Below are 25,816 nucleotides of genomic sequence, written 5' to 3' on the forward strand. Positions count from 1 at the left end.
GGAGGTGTTGACCTTTCTGTGGTGAAGCTGTAGCAGGCGCGCGCGCGCGCAGGCACACACTCACTCAGGCCCTGCAGTGCGTCGCCTTTTGTTTTTAAGTGTGCTGGCCCTTTAAGAAGCCTTTCCAGCGCGCAGAGGCGCTTCAGCAGCGCATCACATGATTCATCTCTTGTGACAATCCGGACAGAAAGGAAAAGCGTCTGTGACTTCCAGCTGAAGGAGCCGCTGTGATGTTGTTCTGACACAACGGACCCACTTCAGTCACAGAAATGGGGTTCAGCTAGCCTTTAGCGCACCAACTTGCATCATTCCTGTGGTAACTGCGGCCGTTGGGTGAAGATTTGGGGGTTGTTGTTGGGTCGACTGGGACAAAGTTGGCGCATGGACGAACTTTCATTTTTGCGCAGCGCATTTTCTGTTGCTTTTTTCCGCTTTTGCTTGTCAGTTAGCATCACACAAAGTTAAGTCGCGCGCTGGGTTATTGTTTTTACCCATTAAATTTACTGGCCAAGACAAAATAAATAAACCGGACGAATTGAAGACACGTAACTCGGAGCGAGATGGTGGACAACAAACCTCTTCTCCAGGACGGTCCTCCCGCCTATAACGCCGTTCCAGGGGCCAGTGAGTACGGTCCTCAGCTGCACGGATACGGGGCGATCCCCCCCGCGGCACCGCCACCCTACCAGTACCATGGAGGCCAAGGCAAGTAGCCCCTTTTCCGACAGCACTCAAACGTCACTCAAAGTTAACTAACCTGGGACGTGGGCTCCCACTCTTGCACGTTTTTGACTCATGTCACAAAAATTCTTCAAAATAATTAATTTTAGCTCAACGTAATTGTAAAATATTGAGTCAAGTTGATAATTAAAGCTTTAAAAGTGATAGTTTTCATTGTAACGCTCTTAAAAGTGTCGCGCGCTGTAGTTTTAAAAGACTAAACTAAAACAAACGTGTTGTTGAAGTTGGGTTTTACTAGACACAAAGCTCAAACAAAACACTGACTATTGTTTATTACGAGAAGATAAAAAATACGTGTCGTAGTTTTTTAAGTCTGCTTCATGTGAGGCAAACAATCACCTGACCGTGATTGTGTTTTTTACCGGAAGTCACGTCTTAAATTCTTGTAATTGCACAGACATTTCCTGTTTGCTGGCTCTCCCCTTGCAGAACATCAAACCAGCTCAGAAAGACCAGTGAGTTATCTGCTTTCCTAGTAAGTCTGGCCAAAGTTACCTACCTGTCTTATCAGAGCGGCACAGATAACAGGGAAATCAATGAGTCACAGAGATGAGTTTGGGAGTCTCTGGTTCTGATGAGTGTTTATTATCCAGATTAATGCCTAAAATGATAGAATATTAATGTGTTCTAATCAGTATAAATACAAATACACATAAACTACTTAGTAAAACAATGAATTTCGACTTTAGACTCTAAATGAAATTACATGTGACTCCAGGGCCACTCAGAACCAGAACAGTAATAACACCAGGGCTCATTATTTAGAGATTACATCATAATCACAAGTTTTTAGGTCAGTATCGAAATAGCAAGTGTTCAATAAGAGTAACACATTGACTATTTTCCTCCTCTTTGGCCTAAAGTAAACAGGAACTCTGCAGTTTGGCATCACAAAATAAAAGAGGGAAGTAATGTGTTGCGATCAGTGTCATTTTTTTGGGGGGGGATAATTTAATTTATTCGATGCCTGTCCACCCGTGAATGCCACCCTGAGCTAAAAATTCAGTTTCTAAAACAAATGAATTTGAAATTAACTAAACATTAGGTTTACTTTTAATTGACTTTAATATTACACACAGAAAGAAGAAAATGCACCTACTTATTACAACTCCAAACATGTTATTAAATATTAGGGATGTGTATTGGTGAAATTCCGGCAATATGATATGTATCGCAATACAGTGGAGACGATACAACATATCACAATAAATACTTTCAGTCAGACGATATTAGTAATTTATTAGACTGAATTTATTGTAGGAAAATTCAATTAACAGTCCAAACTGATACGTAACAGGTTTAATATGAGGTATCTGAACAATAGTAGAGGGATTTACAATTTTCAGTGGTGGAAACAAAACCCATTGCACACTGCTGCCAGCTAGCAGTCTGTGTTTAAATTGCACCAAAATTTAAAAAAATACACAAACGTTTGCATGAAAATTATTCAATTCAATTCAAAAGTAGTTTATTAATCCCAGAGGGAAATTGATTGCTGTAGTAGCTCAGAATAATAATAATAATCAAGTCATCAAAGAGTTATTGTATATTACAATGGCTGTTGGCAGGAAGGATCTCCAGTAGCGGTCAGTGTTCCAAAAATTCGATACATGGCTTTTCAATATTAATATAATATCGCAGGAAAAAAAGTCATGATATATTGCCATATCGATATTTTCTTACATCCCTATTAAATATAGCAAACATCATATTTACTTCATCACAGCTCCTTGTTTCAGGGGTTTGTGCATTTCGATGGTGCTGCCATGGAAAGAAAGCGCTGCTTTCGTCATCGTCTTCCTCCGCTTATCCGGGTCGCGGGGGCAGCATCCCAACTAGGGAGCTCCAGACCGTCCTCTCCCCGGCCATCTCCACCAGCTCCTCCGGCAGGACCCCAAGGCGTTCCCGGATCAGATTGGAGATGTAACCTCTCCAACGTGTCCTGGGTCGACCCGGGGGCGTCCTGCCGGCAGGACATACCCGAAACACCTCCCCGGGGAGACGTCCAGGAGGCATCCTGACCAGATGCCCAAACCACCTCAACTGACTCCTTTCAATCCGGAGGAGCAGTGGTTCTACTCCGAGTCTCTCCCGAATGTCCGAGCTCCTCACCCTATCTCTAAGGCTGAGCCCGGCCACCCTACGGAGGAAACTCATTTCGGCCGCTTGTATCCGCGATCTCGTTCTTTCTGTCATTACCCAAAGCTCATGACCATAGGTGAGGATTGGGACGTAGATCGACCTTTAAATCGAGAGCCTGGCTTTCTGGCTCAGCTCCCTCTTCACCACGACAGATCGGCTCAGCGTCCGCATCACTGCAGACGCCGAACCAATCCTCCTGTCGATCTCCCGATCCCTCCTACTCTCACTCGTGAACAAGACCCCGAGATACTTAAACTCCTCCACTTGAGGTAGGACCTCTCCCCCGACCCGGAGTTGGCAAGCCACCCTTTTCCGGTCGAGAACCATGGTCTCCGATTTGGAGGTGCTGATCCTCATCTCAGCCGCTTCACACTCGGCCGCGAACCTGCCCAGCAAGAGCTGAAGGTCAGAGCTGGATTAAGCTAGGAGGACCACATCATCCGCAAAAAGCAGAGACGAGATTCTCCTGCCACCAAACTCGACACACTCCACACCACGGCTGCGCCTAGAAGTTCTGTCCATAAAGGAACAGAACCGGTGACAAACGGCAGCGCTGGCAGAGTCCAGCCCTCACCAGGAACGGGTCCGACTTACTACCGGCTATGCGGACCAAACTCACGCTCCTCTGGTAAAGGGACTGAATGGCCCTTAACAGAAAGCCACCCACCCCATACTCCTGGAGCGTCCCCCACAGGGTGCCCCTGGGGACACAGTCATAAGCCTTCTCCAAATCCACAAAACACATGTGGGTTGGTTGGGCAAACTCCCATGCCCCCTCCATCACCCTTGCAAGGGTATAGAGCTGTTCCACAGTTCCACGTCCAGGACGAAAACCACATTGCTCCTCCTCAATCTGAGATTCAACTATCGATCGGACCCTCCTCTCCAGTAACTTGGAGTAGACCTTTCCAGGGAGGCTGAGGAGTGCGATCCCCCTATAGTTGGAACACACCCTCAGGTCACCCTTCTTAAAGATGGGGACCACCACCCCGGTCTGCCACTCCCTAGGAACTGCCCCCGATGACCACTCTGCTTTCACCAACTTGTATTAATATTGGTTTTCAGTGAAATGCTCGCAAGGTCAAATCACACGTTCTCTGATTCTGTGAAGCCTAAAATATCCAGAGTTCACATTTTAAGGAGACAGTTACACATTTAGGTCAGCAGGTGGCAGAGTTGCTGTTCAGTGGAAAATTAACTTAGGAGAAAATAAATTATGATATTAAAGTTACTTTCATTAACCTAGAATTAACGTTATGTCTGGTTACAACAAGAATCAAACGTTTTGAAACGTTTAGAAATCATCTCAAAGACCCATCTGGTCTCAGGGTTCCCAAAGGCCAAAAAAATTTGAATGGGCATCTGAGGCGATAATTTAGTTTCTGATCCCGTTTGATACATGCCATGGATTTCACTTATGATGCACGTAAATTTTTAAAACACATTTTGATGCCAAGAAAGCGCTTATTTCTGACAGGTGACAAAAGTTATTTTATGTTTTGTGTGAAAAGATGTAAAGGACTGCATCTGCCCGTCTCACCAAAGACCAAAATGACATCATCAAACCAGACACGGACAATAAAATGGCTGTGACTTTAGTTAGCTTGTCATCCATCTTCCAGGATGAGGACCCATTAGACTCCCTGCCCCAAATATTAATATGAATTTTCCACTTATTGATGAGACGCAAGAAAAGAATCTGGACCGATGGTGCTGCTATTAAAACAGAGAAGAGTTACTACTGCAACCCAGTTGGCCAAGCAGGAAGTCAGATGTATGTGAAGTGAAAACCAGGATTTTTAAGGACCATCAGCACAAATTTTATCTCTCCTTTTTGGCCAGATGCTTTCAGCTCTCATTCACTCATTATTTCAATTGATCAGGTGTTCTGCGGTGGTTCAGGGCTAAGGAGTTCACCCACAAGTCGGTGTGTTTTACCTTCATTCTGCCATGTTACACTGACCTTTTAAAGTAGGATTCATGTGAGTTTAGCCTTAAGCATGGGAGGAAGTGAACATGATTTGAAAGGTGAGACAAAATATGAGCATTAAAAAATCTTTTGTGATTATTTGGAGCAAACACCAAATTATAAATTTGATTACCTGCGCAGCTCTAATTAAAACCTCTCGTTTGTTTATTTTTTCTAACCTGTAGGATTCCCGCCAGCCCAGATGGGACCTCCTGCTACCCAGCAGCCCTACGCGGGGTCGTACACCATCATCCAGCCGTCTGTAGTAGTGGTGGGAGGCTGCCCTGCCTGCAGGTGATCACGTACACACACACACACACACACACACACACACACACACACACACACACACACACACACACACACACACACACTGCAGCATGTTAGAATCTTTTGAATGACTAATTTAACTACACTGAACTGCTTTAGTAATAATTTAATCTCTTATTCTGGAGTAAAATAAAGAAACAAGCTAAATCATCACACATCTGTGGCATCAAGAAGCATCTTCTGAGTTCAAACACAGGGATGGAGCACAATGTTTACACCTGAACAGTATCAGGATGCTTTAACTCACAGAGGCCTGCAGGTCTTCTGTTTTATGAGCAGAGCGCTGACAATCCGTTTGTTATGAGCGCTAAATGTAATTTTGCCGCTGCCGTGCGGAGCGGTAGGGAAACACATTTCAAACACGGAACCGAGTCTGGCTACCGAACCGAGTGGAATTGTGATGACGTCACACCGGTGCGCAAAGGTTCACGTTCCAACCCACAGAAGAGGAGGGAGAGAGGAGGGAAACAGCGAGTGGATCACAGGGACTGAACTGATGTTTTAGAGTAAAAGTGTACACACCCACACCCCCCACGGGTTAGACGCAGCGCTCATGCAGGTGTCTCTTTCTGTTCCGACGCTGCTACACGCAATATTTTTAATTTATTAAGCCTATAATTTATTTTTACTCGGTAACGGATATGATTTTAAATGTAACGAATTACAATTCTTTTTTAAAAACTTACTTGAGTAAAAGTAAAAGTACAGCTTTTAAAAACAACTTAAAAAGTATAAATATACAAAACTACTCAATTACAGTAACGTGAGTAAATGTAATTCGTTACTTTCCACCTCTGCACACAAACACCTTACATTGGAAAAATGTGAAGGCTAATTAGCCAAAAAGCTTACTGTTTATACACAAAGATCACGAGTGTCTTGCGCCTCAGAATTCCTGGTCAGCGTGATCTGTTTTGGCCCATTAGTCGTGTTTGTTGTTCGTTTTTCACCTACGCGTAGGCGATCTGTACAGATAAGCGGAGCTGTCAGACTTTCATTTTGGAACGTTTTACTGCGGTAAATCGACATCTGTCAGTCAGCTGAGTTCAGACATGTGACGGAGCCAAAGGTGGCTGCAGGAGGAAACGGTTGACGTGAACTCAGATAAGCTTCCTTCTCTGAGTTTCGCCCTTTCTCTTTTGTAGAACTTGTAGAACTAATTTGGTTTTTATCCTCATTTGTTTGTGGTCACAATGACAATTGTTGCGTTAACTGGAAGTTGACTTTCTTTATTTACTATAATTTGACTCCATAATGAGAAAATTGGTGGACTCAGGCTTCTAATCATTTGAAACCGTTTGTTGCTGCGCAGATAATAAAGACAGTGACTTCCTCCATTAGCCAGTGAAACAACTTCTGGAAGGATATTCCCTACAGATCCCTCTGGAACTCCCACTTCCTGAGAGAACAGCAGCTCTACCGATGATGTAAAACAGACTTAGAGAATGCTGACACAGCTTTAACCCCATTCAGAGTTTGCATCACAGACACGATAGTGACTGTTCCTGGCATCAACCTGCTGTTACTCTGCTGCAGACACTTTAAAAATGACACACACACACACACACACACACATCAGGCAGCTTTGTACTTCCTGTGTCTCCAGAGGGTTAACTTCCTCCCAGAAGGTGTCCAGCTGTGCTGATCGGTGAAGTCATGAGACGGCGGTTAGCATTTTGTTTACCGTGACTCTCAGCCTTCAAAACAAGCAGCTTAGTGTCCGAACAGCTGCTTTTACTGTTCAGAACATATTAGTCACGCATTCAAATTTTTTTTTAACTGTTGTAATTTTGCAACGGAGTCAAAAGCCGGAACAAATCCAGTCCCATCGAGTCTTTTCACCCATTATGCAGGAGGCTGCAGCAGCTCAGAGGTTAGCGGTTGTTCCTACGGGACAGTTGGTCAGATCTTCGCTTGTTTTTAATTCAATTGAGTAAACTGAAGTCAGATCAGACGGTGTATGATCAGAGCCGGATTAACGCAAAGGCAAAGTAGGCACGTGCCTAGGGCCTGATTGGCTGGATGGGGCCCAGACAGAGGAACAAAATTATAAATAAATAAATTAAAAATTAAATGTACACATGTCCTATGATAGAATTTGTAGCTAGGACTCCTATCTACAATTTGTTTCAATATTTATCAATTAAAAAATAGTGACAATGTTTATCTTAACCATAGACCGTTTCATTGGCTACATCACATTAAACCTCTGGGGTCCACGGACGAGTATACGCGTCTTTTGAACGGGTCTGATTTGGGACGCTGTAGCAGCAAGACTCCGCCTCCCTGAGTTTCGGTTTCAATTCAGCTTTAAAAAGCAGATTATAAACTACACCCCAGTTTTTAAATTTTGTTAATAGGCAACGTAAAAGCGGAGTTATACTAAACTAAAAAACGACCTATTTTTAGACAATCTGATAACTTGTCAAAACAGCGGTTTAGTAATCTGTGAGCGGGAATGTGCTTGTGAACATTAAAAACCCACAAAAACACGAGATCCTTTTGCTGTTGGTGGACGTCTCACATATTCAGCTGATAAAAAGTATCACACGAGTAACGAGATGTGCGCAAAAAGGAGCCGCTTCGCGGGGAAAGGAGTGGCGCGAACGGAGTAACAACAAACAATTAGACAGATATTGACGGTAAACTTTGTATTTTGGAGCGATCCGGACAGATATGTTGTCTCTGCAGTTTAGTAGGCTTTTATTAGGCTTTAATAAAGGATGATGAGAAGGATAAATGTCCACCAGGCAGGTCAGATAGTACAGCTGTTTTTTGAACTGGAAGCAGAGGAAGTGGACGGAGACTCGCAGCCGGAGTCTGAGGCAAATAGCGAGGATGATGATGATGATGTGGCAGATCCATCCTTCCTCATAGAAGAGTTGGGTCATGATGAGGTAGAGGATGAAGGCAGAGATCCAGCACCTCGGAGATCCAACAAGAGGAGTGGGCGGCGCCGCGCAGCTGTCAGATCTCGGCGTGAGACGGAGCCACTCCCCACTCCAAAATCCATGTACATTATTGCCAAATTAATAAAATAAGTATAAATTCAGATAGTCCAGGTTGTCCTGAAATTAATGATACCCCATAAGGCAATATTTATTGTTTTTATTAGAAAATACAAAAGAAAAACCAAAATGAGTCAAAAACGGTGATTTACACTCTGGATCCCAGAGAGCTAATAACTTTTTTTAATTAGTTATTTGCTATATTTAGTCATATTTTTTATAAATGTACAGTCTAGATTACCAGTCTAAATGATAAAAAACATTTGTCATAAATGTTTGTTGGTTTCACAGTAAAATAAACAACTTTTTTCCTATTCAGATTTTATGTTTTTGAGTGATTTAAGGTCTAATATGCAACCCCTTTATGTCCAAATATACAAAATAAGTATAGATTCATAAAGTCCAGGTTGTGCTGAAAAGATTGATACCACATAAGGCAGTGGTTATGGTTTTTATTTTGGAAATACAAAGGAAAACTCACGGCAAATTACACCCTGGACCCCAGAGGGTTAAGGCGCCACCCAATGAAGGACGTCAGAGAAGCGGTCAAAGTTAGAGCGGGACACAACAAAGCTAGCAGGTGTTTTTGAGTAGGCTAACTTTCACGATGCTTTCAGGTGCGGCAAAACGTAAAAAAGAAAAATATTTAAATGAAGAGGAACTAAAGAAGAGACAGCGGGGGGCTTTACAGAAGTTTCTGTCGGGCTGCTCGGGCAGCCGTCCGACAGCTGTGAACATGCTCGAGTCAGCAGAGCCAGAGGCCGGGCCCAAGTCAGACCCGGAGGAGACACAACCCGAAGACGCGGTGGAAGATGTGGCGGAAGATGCTGTAGCGCCAACGCCGTCAACATCAGCGCCTTCACAGAAGGACAAACTGGAAGAACAGCAGCCAGCCAGAAGTGAGCCCAATATAGTCTTACAGGAGCCCCTAGACCCAGACAGGGTATTAACAACTAGCTACCCATCTAATCCTGCAAAGTGGTACCAAACTGATGAGTACTTTGCACTAAACTATCGCTCTCAAAATATTGGATATTCTTCTGCATCACAGAGGAAATCTGGAGACATAGACAGAAGCTTAACCAAGGAACATTTCTTTAGACGTGTTTCTGCTGTGATTGAGGCCATGTGATGCTGGAAGGCTGAAGATTATCCCGGAGTAGAGAATGCTAAATGGTTTCCTTGGTAAGTGTTGCTGGTTTTATTAATTATTTGTCAAATAATTTTATTAATGTTCAAATAGCAAAACAATAAGTTCACACTCAGAAAATTGACAGAATTTCTGATTCAGCAGAGGCAACAGCCTACAACACATGACTTATTTTGGCATACAAACAACCAATTTGTAACCAAAAACTAGGCTATGTAAAATGTGAATGAACTTTTATAAGTAAATTTTGTAAGTTTCAGATTTCAATTCATTACATAACATCGATGGAGGGGGGGCCCTAAAAATGCAGCCTGCCTAGTGTAGTCCATTTATTTAATCCGGCTCTGTGTATGATGTAGAAATGTGTCTGATTTTAATTGAACTCTCAGAAAGTAATCCTGCTGTGAAAAATGAATTTACCCATACAGATTTCACGGTTTTGCTTTTTTTGTCCCTCAATTATTTCAGATCTATGAACACATTTCACTCAAAGACAACCTGTACTTTTTATTTATTTTAATAAATAAGACAATAAGCCAAAAGATCTCAAGAAGCAGCATGTCATGTCTTGTTCTAAAGGTCTTCAAGAACAAAAGAACCCAGAAGAACATCTGAACCTGAGTGAGGTTTGGGTCAGGGGTACAAAAATGGGATCATGGAAGTTCCTGCTGACCAAAAACAACACAGACATTTGCCAAAAGACATCTTGATGTTTTCTGAGCATTATGAGAAAGATTCTGCTGCCCGAGACAAACGCGGAACATTTTGGATCCCGTGGTGTGAAACTACCACTGCGTTTCAGATCTTCAGCATCATACCAGCAGTCAGGCATGGTGGTGGTAGTGTGATGGTGTGAGGCTGCTCTGCCGCTTCAGGACCTGGACCAGCTGCTGTAAATGATAGAACCATGAATTCTGCTCTTTAGGTGAAGATCCTGAAGAAAATTGTGTGACCTTTGACCTTAAACAGTTGTTCATGAAGGTAAACCTTTAGATTCAAATCCATGAAGAGTTGGGCAAGTTCGTCCAGTTTTTGGGTCTTACCGGTTTAGGAGTAGGTTACATTTCCACACGTCGGTCTGCTTTAGTGTGCTTTGTATTTATCGTGTGAGAGTTGACCCGAACAGCTCGAACTACACCGTTTCTCTGTTGGACTCAAATAAAAACATGAATCAAAACTCAGCCTTTAATTTTACCAAATGTTTTGTAGGCTTTCATCTTTTAGTTTCCTGGAAAACGTCTTATTGTGATTTTGTGTGAAAACCGTGAAAATCCCCAGCGTGGTGTCCTTGTGCTCATGTTTTATATGAGTGTGTGTGTGTGTGTGTTTCAGAGTCGGCGTCCTGGAGGATGACTTCACCTGCCTCGGTATCCTATGTGCCATCTTCTTCTTCCCCTTGGGCATCCTCTTCTGCTTCGCTCTGCGTCAGAGACGGTGTCCTAACTGTGGAGCCACCTTCGGCTAGAGGGACCAAACTGCAGCTCTATTCACAGTTCTACTCCTATTCACACACACACACACAAACACACGTAATCCTGCATTTTTATATACAAATCGGATTGTGTCATGACTTTTTGGGGCAAGTTAGGAGTCTTTTTTTCACCTACAGGTTGTTTTGGAGCTGCTGCCAGTGCCTTCACCACACACTTAGTGGTCAGTCATGATTTCCTCCGAGGTTTCAGGGATCTTGGCAGATTCCAATGCCATTAGAAGTTTATTTTTGCCAATTCCTCTCATATCTAGCTTTGAGTTAGCATCCCATTTGGCTACGCTGCACTCTGATCACTTAAGAATTAGGTTTTTATAGCAGGAAATGCAAACTTGTTCCCTTTTATTTCTTCCATGCTGGGATGAAGAGAATTTCTTTGGACATGATCTGCTCGGACTGAAACGGAAAACGTTATGCTTGACAGCATTTTGTTAGTTCTTTTTTGGGGCCACATTTGGACTGAATTTTTGATGATTCTGCTGGGTTGTGCTTTCCAGGGCCAATGCAGACCTCAGGTATATACAATCTGAAACGCCCTCGACTTTACAACCTCACCGATCGACTGATTGACTGTGTCAAAGTAGCCGGGGTAGGAGCTGAAATCCCTCAATGGCGTGTGTAATCTCCAGATTTTTATTCTACTGACAAATCACCTTCCTCCCAACCAGACAATCAATCCAGAATGTGTCTGCAACCGTCTTCCACTGCAGGAGGTTTAAATCTGTTCTCGTTGGGGGGTATAAAGGAGTCTTGCTTTAGGAAACACTACGCACGCTCTTATAATTAAGACTTTTTTTATATGTATATGACTTACTGTAATTAAAACAATGCTACTTACATTTGTCTCGTTTCTTACTAAAGGTACACTTGACAATCTTTGGTTCATCTGGTTCTGACTATATGCATCGCTAAGAAAACTATTCTCATAAATTGGAAAAATAGAGATACTCTGTACATTAACCAGTATAGAAATCTTTTGTTGGATCATATTACACTTGAGACAGCCTCTGCCTTCACTTCAAATCAAACTCTCTGGGCTCCTTTGATCAGTTCCATCACATAGTGATGATGAGGGGGGTCGTCATTGATATTGTCCTGCAGGATACTGCGGGTGATGAGGTGGATGTTTTGAGTATGGGCTGTGTGGTGGCATCAGCTGGCGTAGGCCAGACAATGCCTACGCTGCCCGCTCCCCCCAGCCATGGAATACACTCCATCAACACGCATTAACACTGTATTGGAGCAGGCGGAGGGAGACTAGGGGTCTTAGCACACCTCTACTGTCCCTCGGCTTCCCGGGACTGCAGACTAGGTGGCTGTGTGGTTGGGGCCGGGGGGGATTTGTTCGGCGTTGAGTGCCTGCTCATCACCCCCAGCAGAAAGGGGCTGACTGGTGACCGGTGATGGTTGTACTTTTTGTGCAGCAGTACCGGGACCAGAGTGAATAGGGTGTGTTTGGGGAGCATGAGTGGGTGTCTGGCGTGCATTTTTGTAAGTCTTAGGGCATATGTGCATGTGTGAGCATGAGGGAGGGTGTGTGAGACTGTGTCACTGTATATGTCTGTACTCCCCCCCCCCCCCCCCCCTTCTCTCCTGGGACTTCTTGTGCTACTACATGTCTTCACCTACCCTCCCCCTGCCACATTTGGTGCTGAGTGGGGTGCCTCAGTCTCCCTGCGTGTTCGGGGGGCTTAAGATTTTTGGTATCTGTCTGATTGATTCCGGTGGCTGCCTGGTGGGATCTAAGTCCCTGGGCTCTGTTGAGTCCCCGGCAGGGCTGGTCGCCCCCGAGTCCCGGGTCGCTGGGTTCCGGGCTCGGACGGCTTGGGGGTGGGAGGCTGCGGGCGGGCCTGTGGGCTTGCTGCTGTTATGTCCCGGGACTCTGCCAGCTGCTGGTTGTGGCCTCCTGGGGCAATCCTCTGTGACTCTCAACAGGGGGGCTGTGGCTTCTCTGGTGACCGTCTTCTTCAGGTCCCTACGCTCTGGGGCACCTTCTGGATCTCTGGGGCTTTAAGCTCCCTCCATCTCCTACACATCTTTGAGGGGTAGATCTGTGGCCCCTCACACTCACTATTGGACATGCCTATAGAGAAACCTTACATATAAAAGTGCATGTACGCACACAGGTGCTCACATAAGTATGGACTTGGGCATTTTAAACACGTCTTAAGGCTGTTGTTGGCACTAAATGCACAGTGATTTATTATCGTGTGATTGTTCAGCAAAACAATGTTGAGTTTATAATTCCTCATCAGGTTGACACAGTGATAGCTTGCTCTAGTTGTATTGTTGTGTGTCCCTTTTCTGGAGGTCCAGAAGCAGATCCCTGTTCGTTTATTTTTGAAGTTGCAAGTGCGGGATTCTGGCCACCGAGGGCGACATTTCAATAACTCTGTAAATGGTCGTTTTAGCACATACTCGCTCAAGAAAATGAATTAAAATGATGAAATGGCTGCATGGCTTTAAATGAGTAAAAATGAAATAGTCATAAAACATCAAAATGAATAAACTTTATTTAGCAAATTATATTCCGTTTGTGATGAAGGATGAAAACAAATCATACACCATCTGTAATAGTTAAACAATTGCACTGTCAAGATAAAGACTTAAACAGGTAAAATGTATTGTACAGCGTGTTTCTGTGTTAAGGCACAAGTGTCCACGTTACAAACATTATTTAAGGTGGCAATGGACGACAGAAGATCAGCACGAGTGTATATACAAGAGGACAACCCCCCCCCGTGCCACGCCGCCTTTGTCCTCAGCAACAGGAAATCACAGTGAGCAGAGGCATTAGGAGCTAGAGGGGAAGAGTCTTTCACACGTGTGTCCTATGGCCACAGGAAAGATCCACATAGAAACATCAACAGCATAAATACATTCAGACATTTGCTCTGAGTTTTTATTCATCTGTAGCTCAAAGTGCAGGTAAGAATGTGGTCGTAATCTCACCATGACACAAAGGGTTTAAAAGAGACATAAATATGTGAACATCTGTTCAGGAAATAAAACGCTCCCGGCATTCATGTTCCGCCGTCTCACCCCGTAGCAGCGAGGGGGTCCTTTATGTTTGTATCCTGATCAGGTGGAGATGCCGGACAAACGGAGACTAAACTATGTGACCACAGCGTGATGAGGACGGTCAGATGACTGGAGCAGATCGATCGTTGGTCACAGTGGGACGTAGCCTGACTGTAGAGAATGGGTTTCCTCCGCTGTGAAGAGGCAGAAATAAAGAATTAAGTGTGTCTGAGTGAAAAAAGCGTAAATAGAGATTGTGTGACCTACGCAAGGTATGCAGGCGGAGGTCTCGAGACGCCGTTGGACTGCACCTCCTGTGGAGAAGACAGCTATTTATGTAAAACTTAAAACACAAAAATCAACCCTCTTACTGCTGTTTTAGCATCACATTTTACATAAGCCTATGTGTATTCTGTGCTGCTAAAAGACAGAATGGCGGGAATGAAAAGAAAACTTTGCTTCCTCAGATGACGAGACAGATCGTGGAAGCTGGAGCTTCTGGAAATTCGCATCAAGCAGTCAGGTTTTTTTTTTTCCTGAAGAGTCGGTTTGTGCCAGAGGGGTTGAACAAGCACTTATGCTGAGGACATCAACGTGTCCTTGGGAGGGTTTGCTCCAAGTACTAAAAACCTTTGTAGCATGTTTTTAGACAAATCTGTTAGCTAGCACCAGAGCTACTTTAGCAGCATTTAAAACTCAAAATGTTCCTCCTGAGAAAAAGGTAATGACTTAAAATAAACTTCAAAAGAAACACAAAACATGAACTAGATGGAAGGAAAATCTAAAAAGGTAGCTGCAACCTTTGCGTGAGAAAACATATGTAACGTTATTATTATCACTACACATATAAACCCAACTGCATTACAGTTCCTTGTTCAACACAGTAAAAGTGGTACTTTTACCTTGTTTTTGCCGATGTTTCAACTATCACTGTAGCCTTCCTCAGAGCTAGCCGCTAATGGCGGCATCACTTCCTCCTCTGTTTATCTACGGCAGCAGAGGACAGTGTAACCCTCTGCTGCCCGCGCTCTCCTCGCCGATGACACTGTCTCATGCGTGATCCAATGTGTAGACCCCATCATCTCTAGTCATGGTTGTGTGTCCACGTCGCTGCTGTGTTTTCAGTTTTTTTTCCTTCTCACACTCCTTTCTATGTTCTGCTGTTCCGTGTGTTGAGTTGGCGCCTGGTTTCTCGTATGTACAGGTGCTGGCCAGTAAATTAGAATATCATCAAAAGGTTGAAAATATTTCAGTAATTCCATTCAAAACGTGAAACTTGTACATTATATTCATGCAATGCACACAGACCAATGTATTTCCGATGTTTATTACGTTTAATTTTGATATTTATAGGTGACAACCAATGAAAACATCAAATCTGGTATCTCAGAAAATTAGAATATTCTAAAGGCCAATGAAAAAATGTTTGTTTCTCTAATGTTGGCCAACTGAAAAGAATGAACATGAAAAGAATGTGCATGTATAGCACTCAATACTTAGTCGGGGCTCCTTTTGCCTCAATAGCTGCAGTAATGCGGCGTGGCATGGACTCGATCAGTCTGTGGCACTGCTCAGGTGTTATGAGAGCCCAGGTTGCTCTGATAGTCGTCTTCAGCTCCTCTGCATTGTTGGGTCTAGCGTATTGCATCCTCCGCTTCACAATACCCCATAGATTTTCTATGGGGTTAAGGTCAGGCGAGTTTGCTGGCCAATCAAGGACAGGGATACCATGGTCCTTGAACCAGGTGCTGGTGGTTTTGGCACTGTGTGCAGGTGCCAAGTCCTGTTGAAAGGTGAAGTCTGCATCCCCATAAAGTTGGTCAGCAGCAGGAAGCGCTCTAAAACTTCCTGGTAGACGGCTGCATTGACCCTGGACCTCAGGAAACAGAGTGGGCCAACACCGGCAGATGACATGGCACCCCACACCATCACTGACGGTGGAAACTTTACACTGGACCTCATGCAACGTGGATTCTGTGCTTCTCCGCTCTTCCTCCAGACTCTGGGTCCTTGATTTCCAAAGGAAATGCAGAACTTGCTTTCATCAGAAAACATAACTTTGGACCACTCAGCATCAGTCCAGTCCTTTTTGTCCTTGGCCCAGGCGAGACGCTTCTTGCGCTGTTTCTTGTTCAAGAGTGGCTTGACACACGGAATGCGACACCTGAATCCCATGTCTTTCATGAGTCTCCTCGTGGTGGTTCTTGAAGCGCTGACTCCAGCTGCAGTCCACTCTTTGTGGATCTCCCCCACATTTTTGAATGGGTTTGTCGTCACAATTCTCTGCAGGGTGCGGTTATCCCTAGAGCTTGTACACTTTTTTCTACCACATTTTTTCCGTCCCTTCGCCTGTCTGTTAATGTGCTTGGACACAGAGCTCTGCGAACAGCCAGCTTCTTTAGCAATCACCTTTTGTGTCTTGCCCTCCTTGTGCAAGGTGTCAATGATTGTCTTTTGGACAGCTGTTAAGTCAGAAGTCTTCCCCATGATTGTGGTGCCTTCAAAACAAGACTGAGGGACCTTTTAAAGGCCTTTGCAGGTGTTTTGAGTAAATCAGCTGATTAGAGTGGCAGCAGGTGTCTTCTATATTCAGCCTTTTCAGAATATTCTAATTTTTTGAGATACCAAATTTGGAGTTTTCATTAGTTGTCACTTATGAATATCAAATTTAAATGTAATGAACATTGGAAATACATTGGTCTGTGTGCATTGCATGAATATAATGTACAAGTTTCACGTTTTGAATGGAATTACTGAAATATTTTCAACCTTTTGATGATATTCTAATTTACTGGCCAGCACCTGTATGTATGTATGTATTATTGCGGAGTTTGCATGGGATATTGTACACCACTACATACTTATGTCCTGCTGGTACCTTGTCTTTTGGGTGTACTAGTCTTTTTTTCTGTTGTGAATGGCTTTGTTGGTGTGTTTATGTTGTGGTTTTTACTTGTTGCCATTATTTTTCCTGTTACACCTTTGACATATGGAAGAGTCATCACTGGTTTTGGTTCTTGTTTTTCAGGATTTTTGGTTCATTGTTTTGATAGCTCTTTTCTTTCTGTTGTTGTTTGTTGTTTTACTTTATTGCCCATGCTGGGTATCCGCAGGTCTTGAAAGCATTTTGTATACTTGTATGTTGGTTCTCTTGTTTACTCGTTCTTCTGTTGTTGTTTGCTCTGTGGTATAATGTGACCACTGACATTTTATGGGGTGTTCTGATGTCCATAATACATATTGGTCTGTGTGTGTTGGTTTTACTGTATGTGTGTATATTCAGGGTCCCGTCTTTTTGGCTGCTTATTTTCATGTCCACGAAGGTTATGCTGCTTTCTATTTCTTCCTCATATGTAAATTTTATGTTTGTGTCGTCGATGTTCAGGTCTTCTGTTCGTGTCGCCATTTGCCCTTTTGGTAAGATTTCTAGAAAGTCGTCCACGTAGTGTATCAAAAATTTTATTTAGCAGTTTGGGGGAGCAGTGGCTGTGGCTTTTTGTCCAAGTCCTCCATGAAAAAGTCACAAAGGGTGGCTGATAACGAGTTACCCAGGGCGAAGCCTTTCAGGTGTTTGTATATTGCTCCGTCGTATGTGAAGTATGTGGAGTTTACCAGTTTTATCAGTTGTGCTGTCATCTACTGTGATGTGTAGAGTTTAGTCCCATCTGATTCTGTTTACTACTAAGTCGATCTATCTGGGGTTGGTGTTTTTGTGAACAGGGATGCAACGTTGTGAGAATAGTATGTTGGTGTCTTCTATTGTAATCTTTTTTAGTTCTTTTGCCAGTTTTGTTTGAGAAATGTTGGTCTGTGGTACCTAATAGTGGGCTGATGGAGTTGATGGAGTTGCGGATTTCTTTTGCCATATTGCATGTTGGTGTACCTATGCTGTCTACCATTGGTCTAAGCGGGGTGTTCTGTTTGTGTATTTTCAGGGTTCCATAGATTCTTGGGATTATGTTTGCTGTTGGAATCTAGTGTTTGTTATTTTGCCTTTTTCTTGTAGTGTTTTCAGTCATCTACATGTTTTTCTTGATGTCTTCTGTTGGATCTTTAAGTGTTTTGTATGTATTTTTGTCCATTAGCATCTGTTCCAGCTGCTTGTATTTTTTCTTTGTCTGTTACCACTGTAGTTCTTCCTTCATCTGCTGGTAGAATAATGATGTGTTCATTTTTAGCTAGCGTGTCACAGCTAACATCGTCCTCTGCTGCCCGCTGATAACGGAGATGGAAGTGACGCCACAACAGCGGCAAAGTTCTGAGGAAAGCTTTAGTCTTCAACGTCAGCGAGCGTTTGGATTTTAAATGACGACTTTTGTCGTCAATGGCAGTAAATGAGTTCAAGCTGAATTTACGTTATGTACACGCACCACATACATTTACGCTTCTGAGATTATTAAAATCACGGTCACATGACTAAACAAATACACATCACCCTCTGAAACAGATAAACAGATGGAACCAAGATGGAAAAATATCGGCCCAGTGTTATTTATGGACCGGATACAGACATGTAAAAAAATGACTAACATCGGCCGATACTGATATTGATGAATATTGTGCATCCCTACTAAAAATGCACATTTAGGTGGAATTAACTTTAATCAAAACAGTGAACACAATTTTTTAATCATTCTCAGAAGAAATAAACGATACATATTCTAAAAGCCAAAGCAAAACAAATCAGCCTCTGAGTAAAATCTTGCAGAACCTTGAAGTGCCCACCAGGGGGCAGACACAGACAGTTGCACCAGACTATTCAGACAGTAGTTGAACCATCTAGGAATAATTCTGACACATTTTTGTATTCCTGTTAGATGTTGAATCTAATGATAACATGGTGCAAAAGTCCATTTATGTCAGTAATCCATCTTAGACTGAGAGACCATCTGAAGGCTCAGGAACCCTTTGCAGGTGTTTGATGAATTAGCTGATTAGAGTGTTACACTTTAAGTCTACAACATTGAATTGATTTTATAACAAATAAAGGCCTGAAATATTTGGCTTTGCATGCAGTGAGCCTATCTCATGTATTAGTTTCACCCTTTAAGTTGAACTGGTGACATAAATGAACTTTTGCACCATATTGTAATTTTTCGGGTTTCACCTGTATAGCCTCCTCTAGTTCCTCTGCATTGAATCCTGCATGTCGCTATCTTCACCTTTAAGGCACGAAACCTATGAGGGTGCATTTCTCCGTCATGGTAAACTAGCATTCAAGAATAACCCCTCCTCCCACCAGCATTCTCTCACATTTTTCTTCTCATGTTTTCCAGGCTAACCTGCGTCCTCCTTTAAGGGATTAGCCGACGCAGACTGCAATCAGCTTTAAGAGAAAGAATGTGGAAACCACACCTGGGCTTTCTGGCCTTCATTCAAACAAACACTGGAATTGTTAATGTGAGAAAAAACAACACCTTAAACTAATTGTTTCATTAAATGAAAGAAAATTCATGAAGGATGCAGCAACAAGTTGCCAACGCACACAACAGCCACCCACCGGCGCTCCGCTGAACATAAACCAGAGCATTATATTCTGTTTGAGCTCTTTTCCCACACACGTTTATTCTAGGATCAGCTGATATGTCTGAGTTTTGGAGAAGGCGGAGGTTTAGGAGTCTGTAAGAAGGAATGATAATCTCCTCTGTTGCTGAATTTGACGACCAGGAGAAGTGATTCTGATGCTGAGATTGATTTGGGAATAACAAATGAGAGTAGAGATAAAGACAGACTGACACTCATGGATCTGACTGTTTAGGGTTTGCCACAACTAGCTTCAGCATTTGTTGTACATTTAGTGCAGAAAAGAAGCATGAACACAACAGGAGGGTTTGTTGTGTAGGTGTGAACGACCACGATGTCTGGGCAGGTGGGTGTGACCTCTCCACCCTCACACACATTTACATTCAGCACACGACAACAACAACAAAAACCTCCATGGACACAAGCCACAGCTTTGCCTGGGACTTTGCATAGGACGCAAATGAGGGGACATCTTTGGCAAGAGAGTTTAGACAAAGTTGTCATGCCGTCTCACTGAAGCTGCATCATTACCAGCAGTCCACACTATTTGAATAATATTATTAAAAATAAACTTAAGAAAAGTAATGCTTTAAGCTCTCGTTCACTCAGTTTATCTGCGGCGGTCTTTATGATGAATGGATGCCTTGGGAGTTGCTTTCTGTGGAAAAAAAAAAGCTCTGACGCTCCTGTTTCAGGGGGTTAAAATAAATGTAGAGGAATGGGGGAGGGCAACAGCACTTGGAGTCTTATTCATTAATATTTCTCTATTCACAGTTTTTTTATTGGGTAAAAAATACAAACTTGTTGTTTACTTCCACAAATAGCAAACACCCAAAGGAGTTCTGCCATGTTGTTGAGTTGCTAATGCTAACCGTTAGCTTCCACTAGCCGAGACGTGCTCTGCTCTCCTGGGTGCTAAATAAACAGCCAAGATGGGTGAGTCTATGAATGCAAATTATTTTTTTGCGTTCAGGGGTTTCCCTGCAAACAGAACCAAGTTTCGTAAAACTGGCGATCATTTAAGGGATTATAAAATAAAGTTTGCATGAAATGTTGTGAAAATGAGAAAAGCTCTCTTTGGTCATGTCTGCCCTCAGATTAGCGGTTAGCTCCTAAGTGCTGAAGGATGGAAGTGCTGCTTCTCCGAACAGACTGTTCTGGTAGCCATCTAGATTCAATAGAAACGTAGGCGTGTCACAAGTTTTAACTAGGCTTTTTGCTGTGCTCTTTACCTGTACTAAGGGTCAACAAGCATGCTAACTTTAGCATACTGCACTTATTAGCTCCGCAGGCTTCAGATACAAACGGTAACGGCGAGAAGGTGGTGAACTCATAGTAAATGGACAAAAGTTTGACTGATTAAACTAGCAGTTGCCTCCCCATCCCTCTCTGCTGTGCTGCAGCTTTGTTTCCAGAGCTCCTTGCAGTGGAGGTTGCAGATACAGAGTGGTAACTATAGCAACAGGAGCAGTGAGCGACACAAGTTCGAACCTCCTCCCAGTTCTGCGCAGTGATTCTGACAGAAAATGTGGATTCTTGCGAACAGCATCAGAGCTACACGACTAACTAAGGGGAAAACTGATCAGGATGCATTCATGCTACCAACTGATTTAGCAGCAACAGGGGGAGGTGACGAGTTTCTTCATCTGATAAACAAAATGACAAACTAAGGCTGAGTGGTGAGAAACTAAGCATCACAGCCTGTGTCGCGCTGGAACGACCAGAAAGAACAAAAACATTTTCAGACAGCAACTCAAGTCCAAGTGATTGATTTTTTTCTTATTGTTGGTGAGCCTACGCAGAGCAGGTTCAGGTTTCCTTTGCAGACACATGAAGTTCATCTGACACCACGCATGTACAGCCATCAGCAGTGGAGATAAGGCTGTACGGCTGACGGTATTGTAATCACGCAGCAGTAGGTATCGGGTGGCCGCATAATGCCAACCATAAAAGTCAAACCAAATAAAATGACTCAACCCCCCACTCTTCTCACAGACTCACCGTGACCTGATCGGAGGAGGTGGAGGAGGGCGTAGGGGAGTGCTGGTGGTTGTTTGTGACGGCGCTGTTTGTTGATGAGGGGTTGATCCCAATGGAGTTGCTCTTCAGGTCGTTTCTGTAGTCAGCTGGGGGGAGCACCATGGTGGCCTCGTCCGTCTCTGTGTCAAGATGGTGGAGATTCACCACACTTTTGCTGCGGTGTGAGACGGCAGCTTCACTGTGAGGAGATTGGTGGTGAAGTTAGGAAAGAAGTGAAAAAAATCCTCCAAAACCCCGTATGCTCTCTCAAATGAAGGCATCACGAGTTAAAAGAAGATTCAAACTCAGTTTCACCTTTAAGTTGATGTCAAATGCTTAAAGGAGTGATGGAAAATTGGAGCTGAAGGGTAAAGGAGATGGAAATATCAACTTTCTGAGTGGCTTCCTGAACCTCTCTGTGGGAGGTACATCTCAAAAATTAGTCCAACAGGATTTAGTCTCTTTAGAAATGCGTGGAGTCGACTCTCATCAACAAAAAACGTATTTACAGCAAAAAACTGTTTCTGGAACGCTACCAATGAGAATGATCTATCTCCACAAATAACACAAGCTGGAAGTTCTGCTGTGTGGTGGAGTTGCTAATGCTAACAGTTAGCTTCTACTAGCCAAGATGTTCTCTGCTGTTTCCTGAATGCTAACCCAACAACAGCTTTCCCCGTTACATAGACGTTGATCTGATAGGGTTTTCAAATCCTACAGTTTCACCATCGATTTTCTATCAGAAGCTAACACAGGAGAGCGGTGTAGGAGACTATTTTCATGTTCAGCCTGCATGAAAAACTCAGACTGACATATTATAATCAGAAATAATCATTTTAAATGTTTTATCCGTTAACACCACTTTAAAGCTGCATCACAAGCATGAGAGGCACATGATGAAAAACATTTAAATCGCTTTAAACATAAATTTTTCCGGAGTCTAAATGATTTACGTGACTTTAGGGCGGATTTGACTCGAGGACCAAAGGAATCAAGAATTGAGCAACAAGAGAGTTTCTGATGGGATCGGAAAGGTTATCGCGTCAGTAGAAGTAACTAGAGGAAACACGGCCAACAATACAGCTGGCTGCAACACAAAACCTGCTGCATGTCTGTGTGAGAGAGAGAGAGAGAGAGAGAGAGAGAGAGAGAGAGAGAGAGAGAGAGAGAGAGAGAGAGAGAGAGAGAGAGAGAGAGAGAGACAGAGAGAGAGAGAGAGAGAGAGAGATGTGGAGTCCCCTTACCTGTTGTTATTCACGACGGGATCAGTGAGAGCACGGCAGTACGAACTTGGGAACCAGCCCCTCCTGAAACAAAGAAATGAGGAAGCTAAAAGTTAAAGAGCAAGTCACCCCCAAATCAATTTTTTTGCTGATAAATTATACAAGTGAGTGTCTAATCGTGATGTAGACATGTGTAGTCAGTGATTTGGCACTTTATTGCATCTTAGTTAAAAATTTAAAATTCTGCCTAAAACTGTCAGTGTTGCACCCTCTTCAGGTAAAAACTCTGCACTACATTTTAATTTAAATCTGCCACTGCTGTCGGCTAAGAGGTACCCTTTGATGCTAGCTGGTAACATATGATGCTGTAAGCCTGTGTGTTTGTTAGTGGCTCCACCCTCAGTCTGCCAGGCAACGCTTCCTTTGCGGCACATTATTCAAACAGGAAATGGAAGTGGAGTTAGACTCCGGTAGGGGGCAACTTGCTCTTTAAGAATAATTACACCTGTGGTCCTTAATCGGTTCAGCTCAAAGACTTTTTTTATTCGTCTCCTTTATATCTTAAACAAAAACAGAAACTAAATGGACAAACAGATAATTACATGATTAGATTTAAATATTTAAATACTCAAATTAAAGGCAGCTTTAAATTGTTTTAGAATGTTACCTTTGACTTTCTTTTAGTTTCATTTACTTAATCTTTAACAATAACATCAATAATTTAAAGAAGATATGTTTTTCCGAGTGAAGTCTTACTCTGAACCTTCTAAGACCATGAATTAATCTGTGGGTTTAATACACGAGTCAACCCCTCAGCTTGGTTTCTTTGGCCTCAGAAAAAAATAAATCATGCAGCCATTTGTTCCAACCCACACACCAACCAAAATAAACTATTATTGAGGAGAAAATACAGATAAAGCTGGAGAAAAATGAGCTGCCATGAGCAGATATTCAACATGTGTGAAAGGTTGACTGAGGACGCTTCCTGGTTTCTGCCAACAGGAGTAACCAATCACACTTCATGATTGTTGTTCACAAACAAACAGTCGTACGAAGAGAAACAAAAACGTGAACATTTACTTTAAAACTTACACCGAGCAGAAAGTCCTCAGCATTTATGTTCCATGGCTGGTTCTCCGGATGCCCACTGACCCCATTAATCTCATCAACTGTTACTCATTCTCACCGGAAAAGTTTAAATCATAGCAAATAAACTCCAAACGAGTTTGACCTCACAACAGAATACACGTTTCTCACGTCAGACCTTTACACCAAGTCGGTTTCAATAAGAGAAAGAATGGTTGTGTATTGTAGGAGAAGCTCTGACTATGCATGGCCGCGTTGTCATGGTAGCAGATTATGATTCAGCCTCTCCCTCATTGTTAGTGAATGTTAATATTTGATCTGGAGCTCGGTGTAACAGCCACTTCCTCTGTATTTATGATAAACTCACGACCTGCTGGAAAACATGCGCTGAGTCACACTCATCAGCAATGATCAGGTTATGGCTTTCATTCAGAACCATTGTTAGCATCTGCTACTGCACCAGCTGAGCTAAACAGCCTGGTGACCTTTCACACCGTCCTGGACTCATGCTGGGCCTGGTGACCGTTAATCACCAGCACATTCTTCACGCCCTGGGTTCAAATGAATCGGACATTTATAAATACCATCCACCTGAATACCGGTTGTCAGGTGAGCTGCAGGATTATCAAAACTGATTTATTAACAGGTAACAGGACCAGTGAAAAAGCATCAGCCAAGCATCAGTTTTAGACCTCTGGGCATTTCGGCTCACCCCTCCGGCAGGAAAAAGGAAACAACAAAGTTTTCTTCACGGCTTTTGAAAGCCTCTCAGAACCTTTCCAACCTTGATCGGGTTTTTTAGGATATATCTGCCAGGTAATTTCCCTTGATAGCAGCAGAGATCAGACCTGATGAATGATTAAAATTTAAACACAGCTGTTGCGGCTTCGGATCAAGTCTCTGTTTAAAGAGTCAGACATCAGAGCCGTGGGGAGAGCGGGCTTTGTTGAAGCCGCTGTGTGTGGGAGAGCAGGTGGTTTTCTACATTTTCTGGTTTTTCTTTCAGTCTGCTGTCGAACTTCCCTCCCTCTGGCCATGCTTCACTTTGACTCCCTCACCAGTGAAGGTTCCAGCAATGACACGCCTGCAGGCGTGTGAGCAAATGGACTTGGTCAGCCTGATCATCAGGCAAAACGCCGTCGATCCACTCAGGGCACCGCAGGTCATCCATTATTATTATTAGGTTATCTACTAAAAGGAAAAAGACTGACACAACCATGGAGGATGTGATTGTATATTCGATCTTCCAGTAAGAAGGATTTTTAAAGACATTTATAGAAAGTCATCACAAACCTGTTGTGTAATTGTTAAATGCCCACCTGAGGCAATAAAGTACTTCAGTTCAATTCTATTGCGGTTATTATAAAAAAGGGGATTGAAGACTCAAACCTGGTCTTTCCACTGAATGTGTGAGCAACTCGTAACGTGTTAAAAGTGTTTTACAAGATCACAGCGGCACATCCCTTCCCACCAGGAATGGTTAAAGATATTGGCCGGAGGCAAAGTTTCTTTGAACGGCACAAGTAAAGAAGTATTAAAACCTCAGATGAAAAAGGTTTTTGGATTTTCACGGCTGGGTTTTTAAGAAAATCTGATGTTTTTGACTGGCGCAGCAAAAACAGAGACTAGCTTGTGGTCTAAGCCCTGAGCAGCTGGTTACGTTTGACAGGGATATCTGCAGAAACAGCTATAGGAAACAACCCCAGGCTCCGGTGTTTCTGCGTTAGCGTTAGAGCAGAGAACAATGTGCCATTAGTCAGATGTAGCTTCTGAAGCCTCTGCTAGTCGGTCAGATAGGTTTTTACCCTGGGATACGGCGACGAGGACGGATATTGTATAACTGGAGAAGTTCAACTAAACTCTGAACCCACTAGCTGGATGTTGCTACCGGAGGAGCATACATGCTTTGGACAATTTGACTCAGAAGACCCGTGACCCGATTTGGACACCGGGGAGGATTCTGTTCACCTTCACAACCAAAATTGGTATAGTTTGTTCACTTTCTGTTGTTTTGTTTAATTTCTGTGTGCATGACTGTGTTGTAAAGCACCTTGGGGGGGGGGGGGGGGGGGATGTCCCAGGACTCTAGAAGGTGCTTTATCAAATACAGACCAT

General features: G+C 43.2%; 2 protein-coding genes across 2 annotated transcripts in view; one reads left to right on the forward strand and one right to left on the reverse strand.

The window, feature by feature from the left end:
* Positions 1-173: 173 nt before the first annotated feature.
* On the forward strand, positions 174-11,399 carry bri3 (brain protein I3). Its single transcript, XM_015945722.3, has 3 exons — positions 174-705; positions 5,038-5,146; positions 10,673-11,399. The coding sequence occupies exons 1-3, from the start codon at positions 561-563 to the stop codon at positions 10,803-10,805; spliced, it is 387 nt and encodes a 128-aa protein (XP_015801208.1). The 5' UTR covers positions 174-560; the 3' UTR covers positions 10,806-11,399.
* A 2,397-nt stretch (positions 11,400-13,796) lies between these two features.
* Positions 13,797-25,816, reverse strand: part of baiap2l1b (BAR/IMD domain containing adaptor protein 2 like 1b) — a 63,870-nt gene continuing 51,850 nt past the window's right edge. The window contains exons 11-14 of the mRNA XM_070542716.1: positions 22,637-22,699; positions 21,375-21,591; positions 14,118-14,164; positions 13,797-14,044 (exon numbers count right to left, since the gene is read on the reverse strand). Of these exons, the coding sequence (XP_070398817.1) occupies positions 13,972-14,044; positions 14,118-14,164; positions 21,375-21,591; positions 22,637-22,699 (400 nt within the window). The 3' untranslated portion in view covers positions 13,797-13,971. The remainder of the gene's footprint in view (positions 14,045-14,117; positions 14,165-21,374; positions 21,592-22,636; positions 22,700-25,816) is intronic.

The sequence above is a fragment of the Nothobranchius furzeri genome, chromosome 12 (genome assembly GCF_043380555.1).
Source record: "Nothobranchius furzeri strain GRZ-AD chromosome 12, NfurGRZ-RIMD1, whole genome shotgun sequence".
NCBI lineage: Eukaryota > Metazoa > Chordata > Actinopteri > Cyprinodontiformes > Nothobranchiidae > Nothobranchius > Nothobranchius furzeri.

Coding starts and splice junctions, on each gene's coding strand:
- bri3 (XM_015945722.3), top strand. CDS start 561: ATGGTGGACAACAAACCTCTTCTCCAGGACGGTCCTCCCGCCTATAAC. Junction 706..5,037: donor CCAGTACCATGGAGGCCAAG/GCAAGTAGCCCC, acceptor TCTAACCTGTAG/GATTCCCGCCAGCCCAGATG. Junction 5,147..10,672: donor GGAGGCTGCCCTGCCTGCAG/GTGATCACGTAC, acceptor TGTGTGTTTCAG/AGTCGGCGTCCTGGAGGATG.